General features: G+C 48.5%; 3 protein-coding genes across 4 annotated transcripts; 1 reads left to right on the top strand and 2 right to left on the bottom strand.

The window, feature by feature from the left end:
• The first annotated feature begins 1,621 nt into the window (after nt 1-1,621).
• Nucleotides 1,622-3,627, top strand: LOC123061688 (putative pentatricopeptide repeat-containing protein At5g40405). Its single transcript, XM_044484886.1, has one exon. The coding sequence runs from the start codon at nt 1,710-1,712 to the stop codon at nt 3,573-3,575; it is 1,866 nt and encodes a 621-aa protein (XP_044340821.1). The 5' UTR covers nt 1,622-1,709; the 3' UTR covers nt 3,576-3,627.
• A 570-nt stretch (nt 3,628-4,197) lies between these two features.
• Nucleotides 4,198-6,054, bottom strand: LOC123061690 (uncharacterized). The gene is made up of 3 exons (XM_044484890.1): nt 5,624-6,054; nt 5,275-5,503; nt 4,198-4,442 (listed from the first exon to the last, which is right to left on the bottom strand). The coding sequence occupies exons 1-2, from the start codon at nt 5,981-5,983 to the stop codon at nt 5,279-5,281; spliced, it is 585 nt and encodes a 194-aa protein (XP_044340825.1). The 5' UTR covers nt 5,984-6,054; the 3' UTR covers nt 4,198-4,442; nt 5,275-5,278.
• Nucleotides 6,055-6,208: 154 nt separating this feature from the next.
• Nucleotides 6,209-10,075, bottom strand: LOC123061689 (pentatricopeptide repeat-containing protein At1g08070, chloroplastic). Of its 2 annotated transcripts, XM_044484889.1 has the most exons (3): nt 7,884-10,075; nt 7,159-7,284; nt 6,209-6,778 (listed from the first exon to the last, which is right to left on the bottom strand). In XM_044484889.1, the coding sequence occupies exon 1, from the start codon at nt 9,778-9,780 to the stop codon at nt 7,996-7,998; it is 1,785 nt and encodes a 594-aa protein (XP_044340824.1). In that variant the 5' UTR covers nt 9,781-10,075; the 3' UTR covers nt 6,209-6,778; nt 7,159-7,284; nt 7,884-7,995. The 2 variants fall into 2 exon arrangements, with proteins under 2 accessions (XP_044340824.1, XP_044340822.1); XM_044484887.1 differs by having other exon boundaries at nt 6,210-6,778; nt 7,159-10,075.
• Nucleotides 10,076-19,082: the final 9,007 nt, after the last annotated feature.

Consider the following 19,082-nt stretch of genomic DNA (forward strand, 5'->3'; position numbering starts at 1 on the left):
ACTCGTTCCGTAATACATCATCTCACAACTAACATATTAGTTGTAATGCTTGCAAGGCTTATGTGATGTGTATTACCGAGAGGGCCCAGAGATACCTCTCCGACAATCGGAGTGACAAATCCTAATCTCGAAATACGCCAACCCAACATCGACCATTGGAGACACCTGTAGTACTCCTTTATAATCACCCAGTTACGTTGTGACGTTTGGTAGTACCCAAAGTGTTCCTCCGGTAAACGGGAGTTGCATAATCTCATAGTCATAGGAACATGTATAAGTCATGAAGAAAGCAATAGCAACATACTAACGATCGGGTGCTAAGCTAATGGAATGGGTCATGTCAATCAGATCATTCTACTAATGATGTGACCTCGTTAATCAAATAACAACTCATTGTTCATGGTTAGGAAACATAACCATCTTTGATTAACGAGCTAGTCAAGTAGAGGCATACTAGTGACACTTTGTTTGTCTATGTATTCACACATGTATTATGTTTCCGTTAAATACAATTCTAGCATGAATAATAAACATTTATCATGATTATAAGGAAATAAATAATAACTTTATTATTGCCTCTAGGGCATATTTCCTTCACCCATCCCCGCGCCCGCGCCAGCGACCATCCCCATAGCATTGACGAGCTGGTCGCCAAGCACTATCGCAGAGCTAGAAGCCGCAGGCGTCAGCGAGGTCTCCACGGATCCGCACGAGCTCGTGTACATGCCAGCGCCAGTGCCCGTGCCCGTGCGCGCCCCTCCACCCACCGCGACGCCGGTCCCCGTGCGTTTGGCTGCACCCGCCGTGCCCGTACCCGTGTGCGCGCCCCCCTCAGCGGCATGGGACGCCGCCGTTGACCGCTACCTCTCAGCACCGCCAGCTGCGATCCTCTCGCGCCCCGCCCGTCGATCGCACGACGATATGATGTTTGATTTACAAGTGAAGAACATTTTGTGCTGCATTGAAGACTTCAACAACGGCGTCTCGGAGGACGACAACGACAGCGCGGCACGCCGCCTCCGCCGCCGTCGAAAATAGTTTTTTTCTTAGGTTTAATATTGTGTCTCGATCATATGAATATAAATTCACAGTATGACTGAATGAAAGATATGGTTTGAGCGAACTTGCGTTTTTCTCTCTTAATGTACAGACTTATTAAACGATTTTTTTTTTGAAAAAACGTCAAAGGTTATTAAATATAAAACACTCGTCGCAAACGTTTTAGTTAGAACACCCGTATACAAACCAACAACTTCCTCAAGAAGCCAAAGAAAAATGTGCCGAGCAGAATTTGTGCAGCACTTGATCGCAAATGTTTTAGATAGAACACCCATATACTTTGAAGGTTGACGTATCAGGATCATAAATAGAAGAAATCAAGAAAGGCTAGAGTTTCGTTACAATATCTCAACGGGCTGTCAGAGTCTTAGATCCACCTATCTATCACATGCGGATTAGCTCTTTTTCACTGATTAGTGAGCTATTATATGTAGGCGATGATTAAAGGATACTAGTCTGCTAGACTTGGTTTGTGTCAGGAAGATCACCACATAGTCGTAACAGAAATTTCAGTACATGTGCCAAAATTATATACGTACGTATATTATGCTGCATATACATTACAAACTGAAATATGAACGAACCCATGACAATGAATCCACACAATATATGTGCTCCCGCTCCATGTCTGAAATCACGTTCCGAACAAGATGGCGGCGCGACTCCGCGACCCCGCCACGCTGCTCCCGTCCCTCGTCGGGGCCTCCTCCCCCCATTCCCGCCTCCGCGAGATCCACGCGCACCTCCTCGTCTCGGGCCGCCTCGCCTCTCCCTCCCACCACGCCGACTTCGTCGCCTCCCTCGCCTCCTCCAGCCACCTCTCCTACGCGCGCCTCCTCCTGCCCCGGCGCCCGGCCACGCTACTCGTCCACAACGGCCTCCTCCGCGCCCTCGCCCGCGGACCATGCCCCGGCCTCGCCTTCGCGGCCTTCCGCGAGCTCCCCCTCGCGCCCGATCACTACTCGTTCACCTTCCTCGTCCGCGCCGCGACCTCCCTGGCCGCCGCCGCCTCCTCGGCGACGCCCGTGCCCACCGATGTCGCCGTGAGCCTGCTCGCTGGTTCCGTGCACGCGGCGGCGTTCCGCCACGGCCATGCAGCGGACCTGCACGTCCAGAGCGGCGCCGTATCCATGTACGCGGCGGTCGGGGACGTGGGCGCCGTGCGGGCCGCCTTCGCGGAGATCATGAGCCCGGACGTGGTGTGCGTCACTGCTATGTTGGGCGCTCTCTCAGCCGGAGGCGATGTTGACACTGCGCGCGAGCTGTTTGACAGAATGCCGCAGCAGGACCATGTCGCCTGGAACGCCATGCTCACAGGTTATGTGCGCGTGGGCAGGGCAAGGGAAGCCTTGGGGCTGTTCGACGAAATGCAGAAGGCTGGGGTTTCTGTCGGTGAGGCGACTCTGGTGTCAGTGCTCACTGCCTGTGCACAGATGGGTGCACTAGAACGTGGCATGTGGGTGCACTCCTATGTGTGCAGCCGAGGGATGCGGGTTTCGGTCACACTGGGCACTGCTTTGCTGGATATGTATTCCAAGTGTGGAGTTGTCACGATGGCGATGGAGGTGTTCGAGAGCATGACCGAAAGGAACATCTACACCTGGACCAGCGCACTGAGCGGCCTCGCGATGAATGGCATGGGGGAGGAGTGTCTTGAGCTGTTCAAGCGTATGGAGAGCACAGGCATGGAGCCTAATGGTGTCACATTTGTCGCGGTGCTCCGTGGATGCTCCGTGGCTGGGTTGGTAGAAGAGGGACGAGCATGCTTTGATTCGATGAAGGATAAGCACAAAGCTGAGCCTTGGCTTGAGCACTACGGCTGCATGGTTGATTTGTATGGTCGAGCAGGGTGTCTGGATGATGCTGTCAATTTCATCAATTCTATGCCAGTGGAGCCACATGAAGGTGTCTGGGGAGCACTACTCAACGCTTCTCGGATTCACAACAACGCCGATCTGGGCAAACACGCAATGTACAAGCTCACGAAGATTGAGTCCAAAAATGATGCGGCTCACGTGTTGCTGTCTAATATATACGCGGAGTCGCACAACTGGAAGGGCGTCAGCAAAGTTCGGAACATGATGAAGTCCAAGGGAGTGAAAAAGGTGCCTGGGTGTAGTGCCATTGAGGTTGATGGCAAGGTGCATGAGTTCTTCGTCGGGAGCAAGTCTCACCCCAGATACAAGGATATCGAGACCATGCTTGCAGGTATGAGCCATAAGCTGAGATTGCAAGGGTACACCGCAAACACAAAAGAGGTATTATTCGATATCGAGGAAGAGGAGAAAGAAGGTGCGATCTCCTTGCACAGTGAGAAGCTTGCCCTCGCCTTCGGTCTTATCACGTTGCCAGAAGGCACGGTGATCAGGATCGTGAAGAACTTGAGAGTGTGCAAGGACTGCCATGATTATACCAAGATGATATCTAAGGTCTTCGACAGGGAGATTGTTATGAGAGATAGGAATAGGTTTCACCATTTCAAGCATGGCGCGTGCTCCTGTAGGGATTACTGGTGATTTTGTTGTGTAACTGTTCCCGTGCAAATTTTGATGATCCATTCGCAATCAATGATTCAAAGGTAGCACTCAGATCCATCTGCGAGAATAAGAGTAGAGATATTTTCCTCCCTGCATCCCGCCACAAACTAATATAGTTCAAAAGGAAAAAGAGTATACAGGATGATCTGTCTGGCAAAGGGCTGACAGGTTTTGAGCGCGTTCCTACACAGGCAAAAGAGGCTGGGAAGAACTTCAACATATATATAGTTCAGGTACCATGGCATATCTTGGTACATCCGGCTTTCATCATGTCTCAAGTAAAGAAGAAAGGGCGGTAAGCTGTGGTGCCACGAGTTTGCCTGAGCAAATGATATGCCAATCAGGGGAATCCAGCGGGAACAAGAAAGCTACACCAGCCAAAATGCCAAACTGGCAGGTGTACAGCCGCAGCTGGCATCCCACGCCAGAGCTTCGTGATCTTCGTCAGGCCAGGCAGCAAAGCAAAGCCATGATACAGGCAGATAGGAAACCAGTATTTTGATAACTGTATTTAGCACTGGTAGAGGAGAGAAGGAGAGAAGAAGTAATTTAGCAGTTAAATTTCTCGCTAAAGCACCATCAAGGGTCAGTGAACAAAATCTTCACAGAAACAGAGCGCACACCAGTTTGTTCGGCTATATTTATTCATGCACACTTGCTACAAGCAAAAATGCCACACTGGCAAACCGCGTAGTGTATATGCTAAACATAAGGTCAAATATAAGTGATCTATAATAAGATGTATTTGTTCTGAACATTTACATGTAGTATGTCACTGCCCAGTACATCTCCAACATTGACGGCAAACTGGAAGGAGTGGCGAAAAGTGTGCTTGCCATTAGTAACCTGTCAAAAATTGAAGTGAGGCTAGGTTAAAATTCAGCGGAAGAACCAAGACAAACTTAATTTCAGATAACCAAATATGAAAATACGAAGTTGGAACAGTTGAAGCATAGCATGCCATAGTTAGTCAAGGAACGACATAAATTTTGTAGCATAAATACACAAAATCATGAATGATGCCCAGGCTATTGTCAACATGAAGCTGTCAGTTTCTTAGTACTCCTTCCACCCCAAATATAAGGCGCACATTCAATTTGAGGTTAAGTCAATTTGAGGTTAAATCGGACGAATAATTAGACAAAAATTATACTGCCATAGGAGCTCTCGACTCCACTACCCCAACAAAGTGAGCTAGGATCACTTCCTTGTTGTCAAAGAAAAAACAAGAGCTAGGATCACTTCGTGTTTTTGTCATATAAAAGCACGTGTCGTTGGTCTAATGGTCAGATGTAACTGAATCTTGGAATATGTGCACGCCTTACCTTTTCGGATGAAATGAGTAGTAATTAGGGGTAACTAAGGATGGACAGTTCATTTTTCGTTTTAATCGGAAGCATTGAGTATCTTTGCTTTGTACAAGATCTCAAACTGCACAGGCACAACACCATAGTTCATAACTATGACTGATAATTTAAAGAAAAACCCTAAAGCATAATTTGCATTCGATGGCCGATACCTATTAGTATTACAACTCACTTCCTATGTAGCATGAAGCTTTGACAGTAACCTAGTATGTCTCACATTATACTCATAAGATTTCACGGCAGCGTTCAAACCAACACCAGGAATTGTTTCAACCATAAAAGAGAGGACCAACTAGTAAAACTGTTGCTACCTGCTCACGAGGACCAGCCAATCTTCTTCATGACATCCCTGGTTCTCTTCCGGAGCCTCATGAAGACAATGACCATGCAAGCCAGCACCCACGGTGGGAATTTCAGGTTGCCCAGCTTAGTTCCCTTAAGCCACTCGGGCATCTTCCCCTCCTTCAGTAACACCGCAACTACCACTGTCATGGCGCAGACAGTGAGCATCACCTTCGTGATGGGCTTCAGCAAAGGATCCTAAATCACCAAAGAGGCAAACACGGCACATGAAGACTTACTAACTATGAGTAGACCTGGCGGACATCACAGCAGACAAACTGCGCGAAATTTCACAGGGGACTGGGTATCGCGACTTACCTTGGGCTCGCCGTCAAGGAAGATGGTGGAGTCGGCGGCGTAGGGGAGGAGGGAGCGGCCGTTGCGGGGGTTGAATCGGATGGCGACGCCGCGCGCGCGGGAGGCGGCGTCGAAGGCGAAGACGCACTTGAGGCCGTGCTTCTCCAGGATGTCCCCCACCTCCAGCTGGTCCTGCGTGTACCCGCCCAGGGGCGACCGGAACACGGCCACCGGCCCCCGGCCCCGCCGGAAGAGCTGCACCTCCACCTCGGGTGCGGCCGCCGGCTCAGATCCGGGCCTCCCGTTCTGGGCGGAGGCCGGCAACTCCTCGTGGATGCCGTCGTCGGCCGGCGCCGCGGCCTTGTCGGCTTGCTTTTCCATTGGTTTGCTCGATCGGGTTCAGGGGAAGGCGAAAAGGGAATCTGCCAATCTGTGCCTCGCGCTGTAGCCGGGAATTGGGCTGCTTATAGGAGGCAAATCTACGGTTACCAAAAACAAAAATAGGCAAGTTCTAGGCAAATCTCTTTGCCGGGCACCGGGCCAGGCCAAAAAAGGAAGGCCAACACTCGGTTTTTTTGTTGTTTTTTTAGAATTAGAAGGCCAACACTCATGAAACAAAGAGTACCGCAATCAAATCAAGAGGAGTGTCATTTCATATTGTTGGAGAAGTAAGGTGATGTACAAAAATATTCTGTACCGTACAGAAAGGTATTTTGAATGGAGTACACGTGCTAAAAGGGTGGAATTATATGGAGAGTAGGAGATGGAAACACCGGAAAGTAAATTTGGCAAATAGTTGCCCATGAACCGAAAGTCATCTTCTACTCGCAAGCTCGTGATGAACAGTAAAATACAAAAATATTGAAATAAAATATAAAAAAATCTGATTCTTTTTCCAACTTTGACAGATCTTTTGAGTGCCTGCAAAATTTCATCATGAAATGACATTTGTGGGAGTCATGGCAAAAAACCAAAATCAGCACTCCAAAAAGCTTTCGAAAATACCACTTTTGGAGCATCTTTTGTTTTTTGCCATGACTTCCAAAAATATCATTCCATGATGAAATTTGGTGAGCACTGGAAACTTTTGCCAATGTTCACTCGAGCCGAGAAACACCACGTCCCCGTGCACCCCATATTCTCCCTCTTTTTTTATTTTTGGAGTTCTCACAAATCCTGAAATATTATGGATATAAGTTATGCTATATAACTTGCACCTGCAAAAACTCATTACGAGATATAACATCTTGTGAACTCTACAGAAAAGACAAATGTATATCATGTGTATGCTATTTAACTTAGTAGTACTATTCATATGAATCTTGACTTTTTTTGTAGGTCACAAATGATAATATTATTGGATGAATTTTTACAAGTGCACATGACATATCATTACTAACATCTAGGAATTATTTCATATTTTCTGGAAATCAGGACAAAATAAAAAGGAGTGGAGAGAATAGGGGTTGTGCGGGCAACTAGTTGCACAAAATCAATGTAACATATCAGCAAGGCAGCCATATTTTTGCTAAGGTTCCAGATTTGACTGACCCTACCTCTAGCACATGGGATATACAACAGCTCCGATCAACTTCTAACGAAGAAGATGTATATGTCATTCTCCAAATTCCGATCCAGGAAGGGCTGAAGATACACCAGCTTGGACAACCAAACCAGGAACTCTGCGCACGGTGCAGCTTCATCATCAAGTGATAGTGTTCAAAGTGGCAGCATATTTTGGAAGAAATTGTGGACTTTACCCCTGTCCAGCATGTGGATAGACCATGTCCAATATGCTGTTAATTACTCCTAGATGAAGACAGAGGTCATTGCTTTCTACAGTGCATATTTGTCAAGGTTATTGCTTTCGAAAGTGTAAATTTGTCAAGGTTAGTGCTTCCTAAAGTGCAAATTTGTGAAGGTTACTTGGAGAACTGCTTTTTTGGAAGTGTCGAATGCAACTTATCAATTGCCCAAATGCTATCTCGTTGATGGAGGATATTCTGAAAATAGAGGCAAAATGTCTGAAAGTCTATATTCTTTTGTAGTATATTGTGGTTTGAAAGAAACAGAGCTAATCAAAGAGAAGCGATAGGACTGCATATGAGATCATATACTCACTCCAACTGCATATGATGCAATCTCTGTCAGAAAAAAGAGATGTGTTGCAATCAGCTTTTCAGTTGTTTAAGGTAGAAGCTTGCTCACGGCTTTGTAATATTTCTGCAACATTGTTTAGCTACTTATGGAGTCAAGAATCTATCAGATTTGGCTTTGATACCTTTCCAATATATGTAAAAGAATTTGTCTGCTGGCGAGTGCAGCTCGCCCAATGAATGGAATGCTTTGTGTTTCTTCCAAAAACAGAGCTCTCAGCTGTCAAAAATAAAAGTTCAACAGAGCTCTGAAACTAGCAGGTCGGGATCAGAGTCAGCTCGGTCCAAGAGCAACCCCAAGCCGTGGACGACGTCATAAATCTCAGCTGATCTCGGGTGGTATGTGTCTTGCACCAGGAACTTGTGCACCTCACCATCCAGCTTTATCCAACTGTAGGCAGACAGCTTCTGCACGTTCTTACTCCTCATCAGGTCCCTGATCTCCCTCACATCGCCCCAGAGGCCGGCATCGGCATATATATTGGACAGGAGGACGTAGATTGAGGAGTTGTCGGGCTCCATTGCCAGGAGCTTGCTCGCGGCAAGCTTGGCGAGCTCGACATCGGCATGGACTCTGCAGGAGCTGAGCAGTGTGGTCCAGATCACCGCGTTTGGTTTGACTTCCATGTCGCAGATAAACTTGTACGCCTCCCACAGTTTGCCGGATTTGCACAGGAGGTCCACTATGCATGCGCAGTGCTCCACTTGAGGGGAAACATGGTGTTCTCTCTTCATCTCTTCGAAGAATGCCATACCTTGGTCTACCAAACCAGCATGCGTGCACGCTGCTAGCAGCGCAACGAAGGTGATCTCGTTGGGCTGGACCCCGTTTTCCACCATTTTTTCATACAAGCTGATTGCATCTTCTGCAAAGCCATTCATTGCTAGGCCTCTGATCATGGAGTTCCAAGTGATAACCCCCTTTTGTTCCATCCGGCTGAAGACACTCCAGGCTCTTCCAACATGCCCGCACCTGGTGTACATGTCAATTAGGGCAGATCCTAGGTAACTCGTAAGTGGTAACCTCTGGTTCTCAGCATAGTTCCCAATCTGCTCAACCAATTCATCAGAACCCAACTGCGCACACGCGGATAGCACACCAACAAGTGTCACTTCATTTGGTCTGCAATCGGTTTCCTTCATCCTCTCAAACAGTTCTAGAGATTCGAGTGGCCTGCCATTCTGCGCATAACCTGCAATCATGGTGCTCCATGCCACGACATCTCTCTGCGACATCCAGTCAAACTCCCGACGTGCATCGTCGATAGCATGACACTTTACATACATTTCCATCAAAGCAGTGTGCACTATCACGTTCTGCAATTCCTCCTCACCGATCAGAGCCCTTACGCGCTTGCCAGTATCAAGATCACCAGACTTGGCGCATATCGAAAATACCGATGTAATGGTGATAGCGTTTGGTCTTGCACCCTCACTCAGCATCCGATCAAACAACGTCAATGCTTCCCGGAATTCCCCACCATGAGCATAACAGGCGATCATTGAATTCCACGAAGCGGATGTCCGCCTCTCCATACCGTCAAATAGCTTCCTGGCCTTATCCACATCACCAGACTTTGAATATCCGGTGATCAAACAGTTTATCGGTATCGGATCCTTGACCGGCATCTCTTCAAAGACACTGACAGCGGACTCCATGTCTCCGTTCTTGGCATAGAAATCCACCAGAGCTGTCAGCACAAAGACATCCCTAAGCAGCCCACGGACAAGAGCATGGGAGTGCACCTGCCTGCCCTGGCAGGACGATGCGGTGAGCGCGCACGACTTGAAAACAAGGGGGATGCAGCCGGACGGGACGTCAGCGCCCTTGCGATGAATCGACGAGAAGGCTTGGAGGAGCTCCTGGTGGGAGGAGCTCCTGGAGAGCGCGGAGAGGAAGGTGCTGCAGAGCGCCTGGATCGGGCGCGGCACCGCGTCGAACAGGTTGCGTGCGGCGCGGGAGATGGTGGCGTCTGAGAAGATGGCGTGGAGCGGTCGGGTCTTGAGGAGGCGGGCTTCCATTGCTGGCAGCGGGCGGGGCTCGGCGGGAGATTTGGGTGGGCGGCGGCGGCGGCGGCGGTCGTCAGCGTGGGTGTTTGACGGCTCGACGGGGTGCGGCAGCAAGGCATGTCGTGCTGTGAAAAGGTGAGGCTCGGTTAACTTGTTCAGTTATATGGCAGCGCGGAACGCAGTTGTAGTGGCGGCGACCTCCGGCGGTCGTGCCGTCGGCGTCACTGATTTGGGTTCGCGAAAGCATCGGCGAGGCGCTGGCCGTGCGTGTGCAAAGGGACCTGTTGCTGCTAGACTGCTAGGGAAGTGTTTGGTTGTCGTTGTGAACAGTTACTGCATCACATACACTTCTTAACCCAGTGTGGTTAAGCAAAAACAGACTCTAATACGCAATCTGTAAATTGTTCGGTTACCTGCATGTAGTGTCCCTGCATTAGGTAATACGCAAGTGCACTTTGTTTGGTTGCCTGCATTGGCCCGAGCGGCACATGAACACGACGTTTGGTTGCATACGGCGTACATGTTGTGTTTACCTTATACCCTAGCTGATGCTACCCACACCTAGCACATCAACGCCACAGCACCGCAATGACGATAAATTGGGCAAAGATGATGAAGTTCTTCAGCTTCAGGCCAAACTGACGATCCACCTTGACACCTTAAACCTTACCACTATCAACATTGCTGTCGTGTTTTCGCACCCACTCGTACTAGGCTTGTTTAGCTGCCTGCCTAGTATTGAACCCTCTATGTGTGCTGTTGCTATATGATGCCACTTATGCACTGGCTTCTTCCCATGAACCATAAACCCCCGGGACCTTACCGATGAACACGACATACCACTTGCCCTAGCAATGCACAAGAGCAAGAGTTGAAGCAGCAAATCAATGGAGCACACAAGTAGTAAGCAAAGTAGCACACAAACAACAATAGAGCAGAAGAGAAGTAAAACATGCATGATCATACGGCATAGCAAGTTCTTCCTAGCACTACCTTGATGTTAACCTACCACCACATCCAAAAAAGGGTGTCGTCCTACCACCGCAAGTTCACCATCAGCGTGAGGGGTTAGTATATACCATCTCATCAAAATCTACAGACCACCAAATAGTTTTTGAGACCTAGCTACACAAAATGTACGTCGTCATCATCGTCGTTGTCGTCGTCGCCACCGCCATCGCCATCGCCATCGGGGATCATGCACGCTCACAGGCAGCACTACTCTAGTAGTAGTGCTTGCCCAACCATCTCCTGAGCCACAACACCCCGTGAGCGTCGGCCATGGCAACGAACCCAACACCCTAGGCCTTGTTGTTAAGCAGGTGGCTGAGAGCTGCCATGAGAGCCTCGCCACCCTGGGTCATGACAACGCCATACAGGTCAGGGTGGACGTCGAGGGTCTTGCACTCCATGATGGCTATTGCCACCTCCTTCACCGTCCCAGTCATGCTGCAAAAGACATTGATCTCCTCCTTCATCAGGCCTCCTCTCTTCATCTTCCTATCATGGACGGGGTCAAATGCCTTGTCGAAGGGCTTCGCAGCGGACTTGTTAGGGCCATCAAGGACCTCGACGTTCGGCGTCCCAGGGAAGTCTGGCATGGGAGAATCAAGAGGCTCCCCCGAGCCCATGGCATGCTTCCCAGTTGCTAGCCCGAAGGAGAAGATGTGCTGCATCTGGCTGTAGTTCTGTATGGGTGTGTTGAGGAACTCAGCGTCCTTGGGTGGTCCTAAGAATGAAACACAAGTGTTGTTAGTTGTGATTAGGAGCAGGCAATGGTGGTCAGTATGAAAAATAAGAGGGTTGTGAGCTAACCGCGACATGGCCGGTGTAGTGCTCTGCCTCCAGAACTATGGAGCAAGTGCTCTCATCCCATGAGGCGCCGCTAAGGTCTCTCAGCTTGGACACTTGGATCCATCGACTTCTCCACTTCCTCAGGTGGTTGTACACCTGGGTGGGCAGACACCTGTTGCCCATAGAACTCGAACACCTGCTGCTAGCTTGAGTGCAGTGGTAGCAGCAGCAGCAGCAACAGCAGTAGTTGGCTCAACGAGCACTACTGGCACATAGAGGGAATCATACGCGAACACCTCTGAATCAGGTGCCATCTCGGACATAGGCTGCGAGTCCTCGACAAACGATGGGAGCAAACTGGTTGTTGGACACGACAAGGGCCTGACTAAGATGTTGCGTCTGCGTGGTCATGTCCTATAATCGTAGCACGCATTGACAGTAAGTATAGCACACAGCATACCAGACAATCCATGAAAGCAGAAGCATACATGTACATGGTTCATCGCTATCATACCATGCATACCGGACAATCTATGAGCAGGAACAAACATCTACAACAAACAACATGCTACAAATGGACCACCAATAGCTACAAATCACAGATCTAAGCACGAATCAACACAAACACAAGGTTCAACTTCAAACTCTACCACTAATCTAGCCAACCACATGCTTGAACATCTAGCCCTACCACAAATTGCAACCGTACCATAGCAATCAACCATACCAGCTCACAGATCATACCATTAACCAACCATGCATCTAGATCAAACCCTAGCTATAGGTCAGATCTAGCAAGAAGGAATAGAGAGAAAGGGGGATTGAACTCACAGAGGCCATGGCTGCATCTCGAGGACGATGGGGGGCGGTCGTGAAAGATCAACACCGGCCGGTGAAGTGCGCCGACGCCATGGACAGCCGACCAATGAAGATGCGTTGCTTACCTGCTCGTCGGTGCCGATGCGCGTCGATGAGAAAGCTCGAACGGAGGGAGAATGGTGGCGGGAGTTGGGGCAGTGAGGGAGGGGCTAAATAGGGGTGGACTCGGCGGGAGGTGTGCCGAAATCCTCCCGCCGATTTTTCAGTGCGCGGGCGAGCTCGCGCCATCTCCCCTGCTTGCACGAGGGGAGAAGCGCGTCGCCCTCCCCTGCCTCGCCCGAGCCAGGCTTGCGAGCTACTACTGATTCGGGCGTTTCCCCTGGGCCTAGCCTGAACGTGCTTTAAGTTCCGTGCGATGCGGGCCACACAATGAACGCATGCAACCAAACGGGCCACTTTCTTCCTGCACGGGCCAGGCTAGGCCTAATGCGGGCAACCAAACACGTCCTAGGTGAAAGATCGTAGATGTCGCCTAGAGGGGGGGTGAATAGGCTCTTTTAAAATAATTACGGTTTAGGCTTGAACAAATGTGGAATAAACCTAGCGGTTAATTTGTCAAGCACAAAACCTACAACAACTAGGCTCACCTATGTGCACCAACAACTTATGCTAAGCAAGATAAACTACTAGGTGATAGCAAGATATATGACAAGAAACAATATGGCTATCACAAAGTAAAGTGCATAAGTAAAGAGCTCGGGTAAGAGATAACCGAGGCACGCGGAGACGATGATGTATCCCGAAGTTCACACCCTTGCGGATGCTAACCTCCGTTTGGAGCGGTGTGGAGGCACAATGCTCCCCAAGAAGCCACTAGGGCCACCGTAATCTCCTCACGCCCTCGCACAATGCAAGATGCCGTGATTCCACTAAAGGACCCTTGAGGGTGGTCACCAAACCCGTACAAATGGCAACCCTTGGGGGCGGTCACCGAACCCGTACACTTTGGCAACCCTTGGGGGCGGTCACCGAAACCCGTCAAATTGCTCGGGGCGATCTCCACAACCTAATTGGAGACCCCGACGCTTGCCCGGAGCTTTACACGATAATGATTGAGCTCCGAACACCAACAACCGTCTAGGGCGCCCAAGCACCCAAGAGGAACAAGCTCAAGGGTACCAAGCACCCAAGAGTAATAAGCTTCTCAACTTGTAACTTCCACGTATCACCGTGGAGAACTCAAACCGATGCACCAAATGCAATGGCAAGGGCACACGGAGTTCCCAAGTCCTTCTCTCTCAAATCCCACCGAAGCAACTAATGCTAGGGAGGAAAATGAGAGGAAGAACAAGAAGGAGAACACCAAGAACTCCAAGATCTAGATCCAAGGAGTTCCCCTCACATAGAGGAGAAAGTGATTGGTGGAAATGTGGATCTAGATCTCCTCTCTCTTTTCCCTCAAAAACTAGCAAGAAATCATGGAGGGATTGAGAGTTAGCAAGCTCGAAGAAGGTCAACAATGGGGGAAGAACATGAGCTAAAAGGATAAGGTTCATTGGGGAAGAAGACCCCCTTTTATAGGTGGGGAAAAATCCAACCATTACCCACCAACCAGCCCGCGGCCAGCGGTACTACCGCGCCTGGACAGCGGTACTACTGCAAGGCCGCGCGGTACTACTGCTTGCATCCAAGCGGTACTACCGCATGGCTGTGCGGTACTACCGTACCGACCCACGGTACTGCCGCAACCCCAGCACAGAACCGATAAACAGACGCACAGGAGCTGGGGGCGGAACTTCCGCACGCGCGGTACTACCGCGCCCCCCATGCGGTACTACCGCGAGGCAAAAGTCCCAACCAGGGGAAAAGGGAAACTTCCGAGCCTACTTCCGCAAAGAAACAAAAGTAGCAAAAACCCGACACAGTAGTACTGCCGAGGGGCGGTACTACTGCCTGACTGCATAGCGCGGTACTACCGCACGGTGAAAGCAGTACTACCGCGGTAGGTGCGGATGTAAAAAATTACATCCGCTCCTACTACCGCAAAGGGGCGGCACTAGCCTGGTGGCCAGCGGTAGTGCGGCTCCAGGGGAGCGGTACTACCGTGGGCACCTGCGGTACTATCGTGCCACTGCACGGTACTACCGCTGATGCCTACGGTACTACCGCTTTCTTGGGAGCAGTACTACCGCAACCAACAACGGCAGCCACACAAGGGAGGCAAGAAAACGGAGGAAGCTCCAAGGAAGAAGGAGGGGAAAAGAAGGAGACGTGTACGTGATGAATCCACCCAAACCTTTCCAATGCGGACCCTGACAAGACCACACTCAAGAGAACAAGAACTGCCATAACTTCTGCATATGAGCTCCGAATTGAGCAAACTCAAGCTTGTTGGAAACAAGACGACGAGTAGCATCAAAACAGCAAATAGAGTAAGAAGAGGCAGGGGAGGAATGCCAACAAATAGAGGAGTGAAACCTCCAACCGAGAAGAACCGGCAAAACCTCCAACAACGAAAACATCATAGAGTATGCAAGCGAACTCCGTTTTCGATGAACTCAAGCTTGTCATCAAGATGACCAAAAGCTCTGAGACTCTAAAAGAGAACCAAACAAGAACCAAGAAAGATGATGCAAGGATGCAATGGTTTGAGCTCTCAGCGAACGATACGATCAAGCTACTCATCGAGAGCCCCCCTTGATAGTACGACAATCGATCCTATAACCCAGTCTCCCAACTACCATCATGAGATCGGTAAAATAGAAAACCTATCAAGGTCAAACCTTTGCCTTGCACATGGTCCACTTGAGCTAGATGAAGACGATCTTGACTCCCTCAAGTTGGACCACCTTTCTTGATTGGGTTGACTTGATGAAGACTAGTTGATTGCTCCCCATACTCCACTATGGGTGAGCCACTCTTCCGCACATCTTCACAAGTCCATTGTCACCACAAAGGATGGCAAGCTTCAAGCATTTGATCTCTTCGTGATGCTCCACTTGAACTTGCACACCGCAACCTAACCCCACAAAGAGCCCTCACGAAGACCATGGGTTAGTACACGAAGCGTAATTGACAATGCTTACCATACCATGGGATCACTTGATCCCTCTCGATACATCTTCTACGCTTTGTGGGTTGGTCAACTTGATTCACTCTTTGACTTAGTCTTGATCAACCTCTCACAAGACCAATCTTTAGGTAATTCCTTGAATAGCACCTTGGTCGACACAAACTCTCCTTGAAACCAACACATGTACTCCAAGAAAAGCCTATGGACAAAAACCTTCAAATATAACTCAAGGCAACCATTAGTCCATAGAGATTGTCATCAATTACCAAAACCAAACATGGGGGCACCGCATGTTCTTTCACTAGGTGTCTCTCCTCACCAGGGATCTGTGCAGAGTAGCGACACACAAAGGGAAAGAGATCATCCGTGTTATCTGAGACTAACACAATTCCGCTCAAACACTTGGACAAGGGGATTGAAGTTTGCACAAAGTGTGTTTATAGAGGGATTAGACATGAAAAGTAGTTTTTACTCTCATTTCTTTTTTTATACGATGAGAATAAAACTCCGCTCACGAATTAACAGGCGGCTCCAAGGTTCCCCTGAAAAGAAATAAATGGGAATTGGCTTCCTCAACTCCCATTCCTCTTCTCACTTAAACTCGCATTCCCTTTAATCAAACAATGGACTTTCAATCTCATTGTCCCTCAACTCTCATTCCTCATCTCTAATTTCTCCGAACCAAACACGCTGTCAGTTGTTACGAAGCCATAAAAAAGAGAAGTTATCAATGGCCTTACCCGCAAAAAAATCAATGACCTAGGAGATTGTCAAGAGATGATGGTGTCTTGCAGGCGTTACATGGGTCATGGTTAGAAAGATGGCGAAAATAACTAAAGGTCATGTTGCGGTCGCTAAGGAGTCTTGAGCAATCATAGTGGGCCCTTTGCAAGATTTATAGTGAGATTACATTTAGAATTTTAAAATGTTTGAGAATGAGAAAGGATAAGTCGAATGCACAAGATTGTGGATTACATAGAAGGACAACATCTATCATCATGTTGAAATTGCAATTCGTTTACCCTCTTCTGCTATGCCATAGAACTGCAATAATTGGTTGGTCAAAAAAACTAAAAATCTAAAATCAAAACCATGAGTTTGAACTGGAGTCACATACTTGTATTTATAATTTGTGTTTTTACAAGAGTGTTATTCTCACAAGAGGGTAGCACTATTTTTTTTGCGATTGGTCTCACATCTAATAAAAATAACATTTGTTTAGTTATATTATATCTTTTGAAATATGGCTAGTCCTACATGTGGATAAAAGTATATATTTTTTTATTTTTTTATGTGGTCCCACATGTAAACTTGTCATCAACGCCAACCTTTATATATAAATAAAAAAAGATCTTATTCATGTTTCTAAAACATTAGATTCAATTGATCATCGTCCCATCCTGGCTCCTTAATAACCCAACACCAAAATGTAGTACTGTTGCAACTTCTGATAAACTTTATAATCAATCTGTGTCTTTTTCCAAAACATAAAACCAATGTGCAATTTCAAGTTTTTTTAGGGAAGACCAAAGGACATATATTAAGGGAAAACTTTGTTTTTGCCACTCTAGTTTTTTCCAACTTTGCTTAAGCCACTCTAGAATTTGACATTTCACTTTTGCCACTCTTAGATTTTGACAATATATCACTTTTGCCATTCCGTGGCAAAAGCAAAAAATTTAGAGTGGCAATTGTGATACATGTCAAAAGCTAAGGGTGGCAAAAGTGAAATGAAAAATTATCGTTTTTGCCACGGAATGGCATTTGTGATGCATTGTCAAAAGCTAAGAGTGGCAAAAGTGAGATGTCAAATTCTAGAGTGGCATAAGCAAAGTTGGCAAAAACTAGAGTGGCAAAAACAAAGTTTTCCCATATATTAAAGTCGAACAATCCTTACAAGGACATTTATAATAAAAGATGCACAAATCCTTGGTAAAATCGAGTCATCTTCTTGCATTTGGTGATGACGCGTCGTGAGTGAAACTCGATTCCTCTTTCCACCTGGTAAACACCATCGGAATAGGGGTGTTGTTGACAAGTGATCGAGAAATCGCCAGAGCCAAAAGACACTAGTGATGGCAATTTGGAAAATAAACCGTCATCCTGCAGAAAAAAGGGATCTCTCTGGATTCAATCGGACAAATCCAAGAAGGCCTAACCTGCTGGCCAAACATAGTCAATAGGAGGAGCCAAAAGATGAAGACACGAAGCATTGTAGTCACTCCATGAGAAGACACCTCCGAAGACCACATGCATAAACGAAAACACAACTACATCCACCACCCCAGAAGAGCAACGACCAAACTATCATCTGCCCTCCTCTATGCCGCCAATGAGGTGGACTAGGAGTTTAGGAAACCTTATTCTTGGTCCGCATGGCGGCATGGCGCCGACGTCGCCACCGCGAGGAAACAAAACTCTAAACCTAAGGCCAACTCAAGCGCGCCGATTCAAATGGACACATATATCGTCTGTTTTTAGTCAGTTAGGATCGGTGTTTTTGTCCGACAGCCCGTAGGTGCGCCCAACGCAGGCTGGCACATTCAGGTTGGGCAGACATTGGAATTAGAAAATATAAACAACTGGCAAAAGTTCATCTCATACATTGAGTAAAACTAATAAAAACATTAAAGTAAGGACCACGAAACTAGGCATCGTCCTCCTCCTCCTCCTTGGTCAGGTTGAGTACAACGACGCCAACATCCAGGGGAAGGCCTTCTGGAAGGTTGCCAGCGCCGAATCCAGCTACACCACCAACTCGACCGATTGTTGTGCCGCTTGCTAGACCGCATACTGGTGTGTCACCTGCTGCTACTCCACCTGCCACTCGGCCTCCAATGCGTGCTCTATCGCCTGCCACTCTTCCTCCAACTCCGCCGCTCTGCCTCCAACAGGTACTGCATGGCCTCCTCGTCGGTCACGCCCACTCACACGGTCAGGCATGACACGTACACCGGCACCATAGTCGGCCACGACCACGACTGCCCTAGTGCACTCGACGGTGCTAGTGGCGGTGGGGGTGCGCTGGCTTCCACTCCGCGGTTGACTCGGCCATGGCCTGCGCAAGGTTAGGCCACCTGGCCATCTCATGGAGCTTGAACTCCTCGTAGGCCCTTCTTGTGGCCTCCTCGAGGGCTGCAATGTAGGAGGGCTCCTCTCCTGGCCCTCCTCCTTCACCACCACCGGCGTGTTGGGGAACATAGTAATTTCAAAAAATTTCCTACGCACACGCAAGATCATGGTGATGCATAACAACGAGAGGGGAGAGTGTGATATACGTACCCTTGTAGATCGACAACGGAAGCGTTTGGTTGATGTAGTCGTATGTCTCCACGGCCCGACCGATCAAGCACCGAAACTACGGCACCTCCGAGTTCTAGCACACGTTCAGCTCGATGACGATCCCCGTACTCCGATCCAGCAAAGTGTCGAGGAAGAGTTCCGTCAGCACGACGGCGTGGTGACGATCTTGATGCACTACCGTCGCAGGGCTTCGCCTAAGCACCTCTACAATATTATCGAGGACTATGGTGGAGGGGGCACCGCACACGGCTAAGAATATGATCACACGGCTCAACTTGTGTGTCTAGGGGTGCCCCCCTGCCCCCGTATATAAAGGAGCAAGGGG

Source organism: Triticum aestivum, chromosome 3A (assembly GCF_018294505.1).
Source record: "Triticum aestivum cultivar Chinese Spring chromosome 3A, IWGSC CS RefSeq v2.1, whole genome shotgun sequence".
In the NCBI taxonomy this organism is placed as follows: domain Eukaryota; kingdom Viridiplantae; phylum Streptophyta; class Magnoliopsida; order Poales; family Poaceae; genus Triticum; species Triticum aestivum.

Coding starts and splice junctions, on each gene's coding strand:
- LOC123061688 (XM_044484886.1), top strand. CDS start 1,710: ATGGCGGCGCGACTCCGCGACCCCGCCACGCTGCTCCCGTCCCTCGTC.
- LOC123061690 (XM_044484890.1), bottom strand. CDS start 5,983: ATGGAAAAGCAAGCCGACAAGGCCGCGGCGCCGGCCGACGACGGCATC. Junction 5,504..5,623: donor TCCTTGACGGCGAGCCCAAG/GTAAGTCGCGAT, acceptor TTGGTGATTTAG/GATCCTTTGCTGAAGCCCAT.
- LOC123061689 (XM_044484889.1), bottom strand. CDS start 9,780: ATGGAAGCCCGCCTCCTCAAGACCCGACCGCTCCACGCCATCTTCTCA.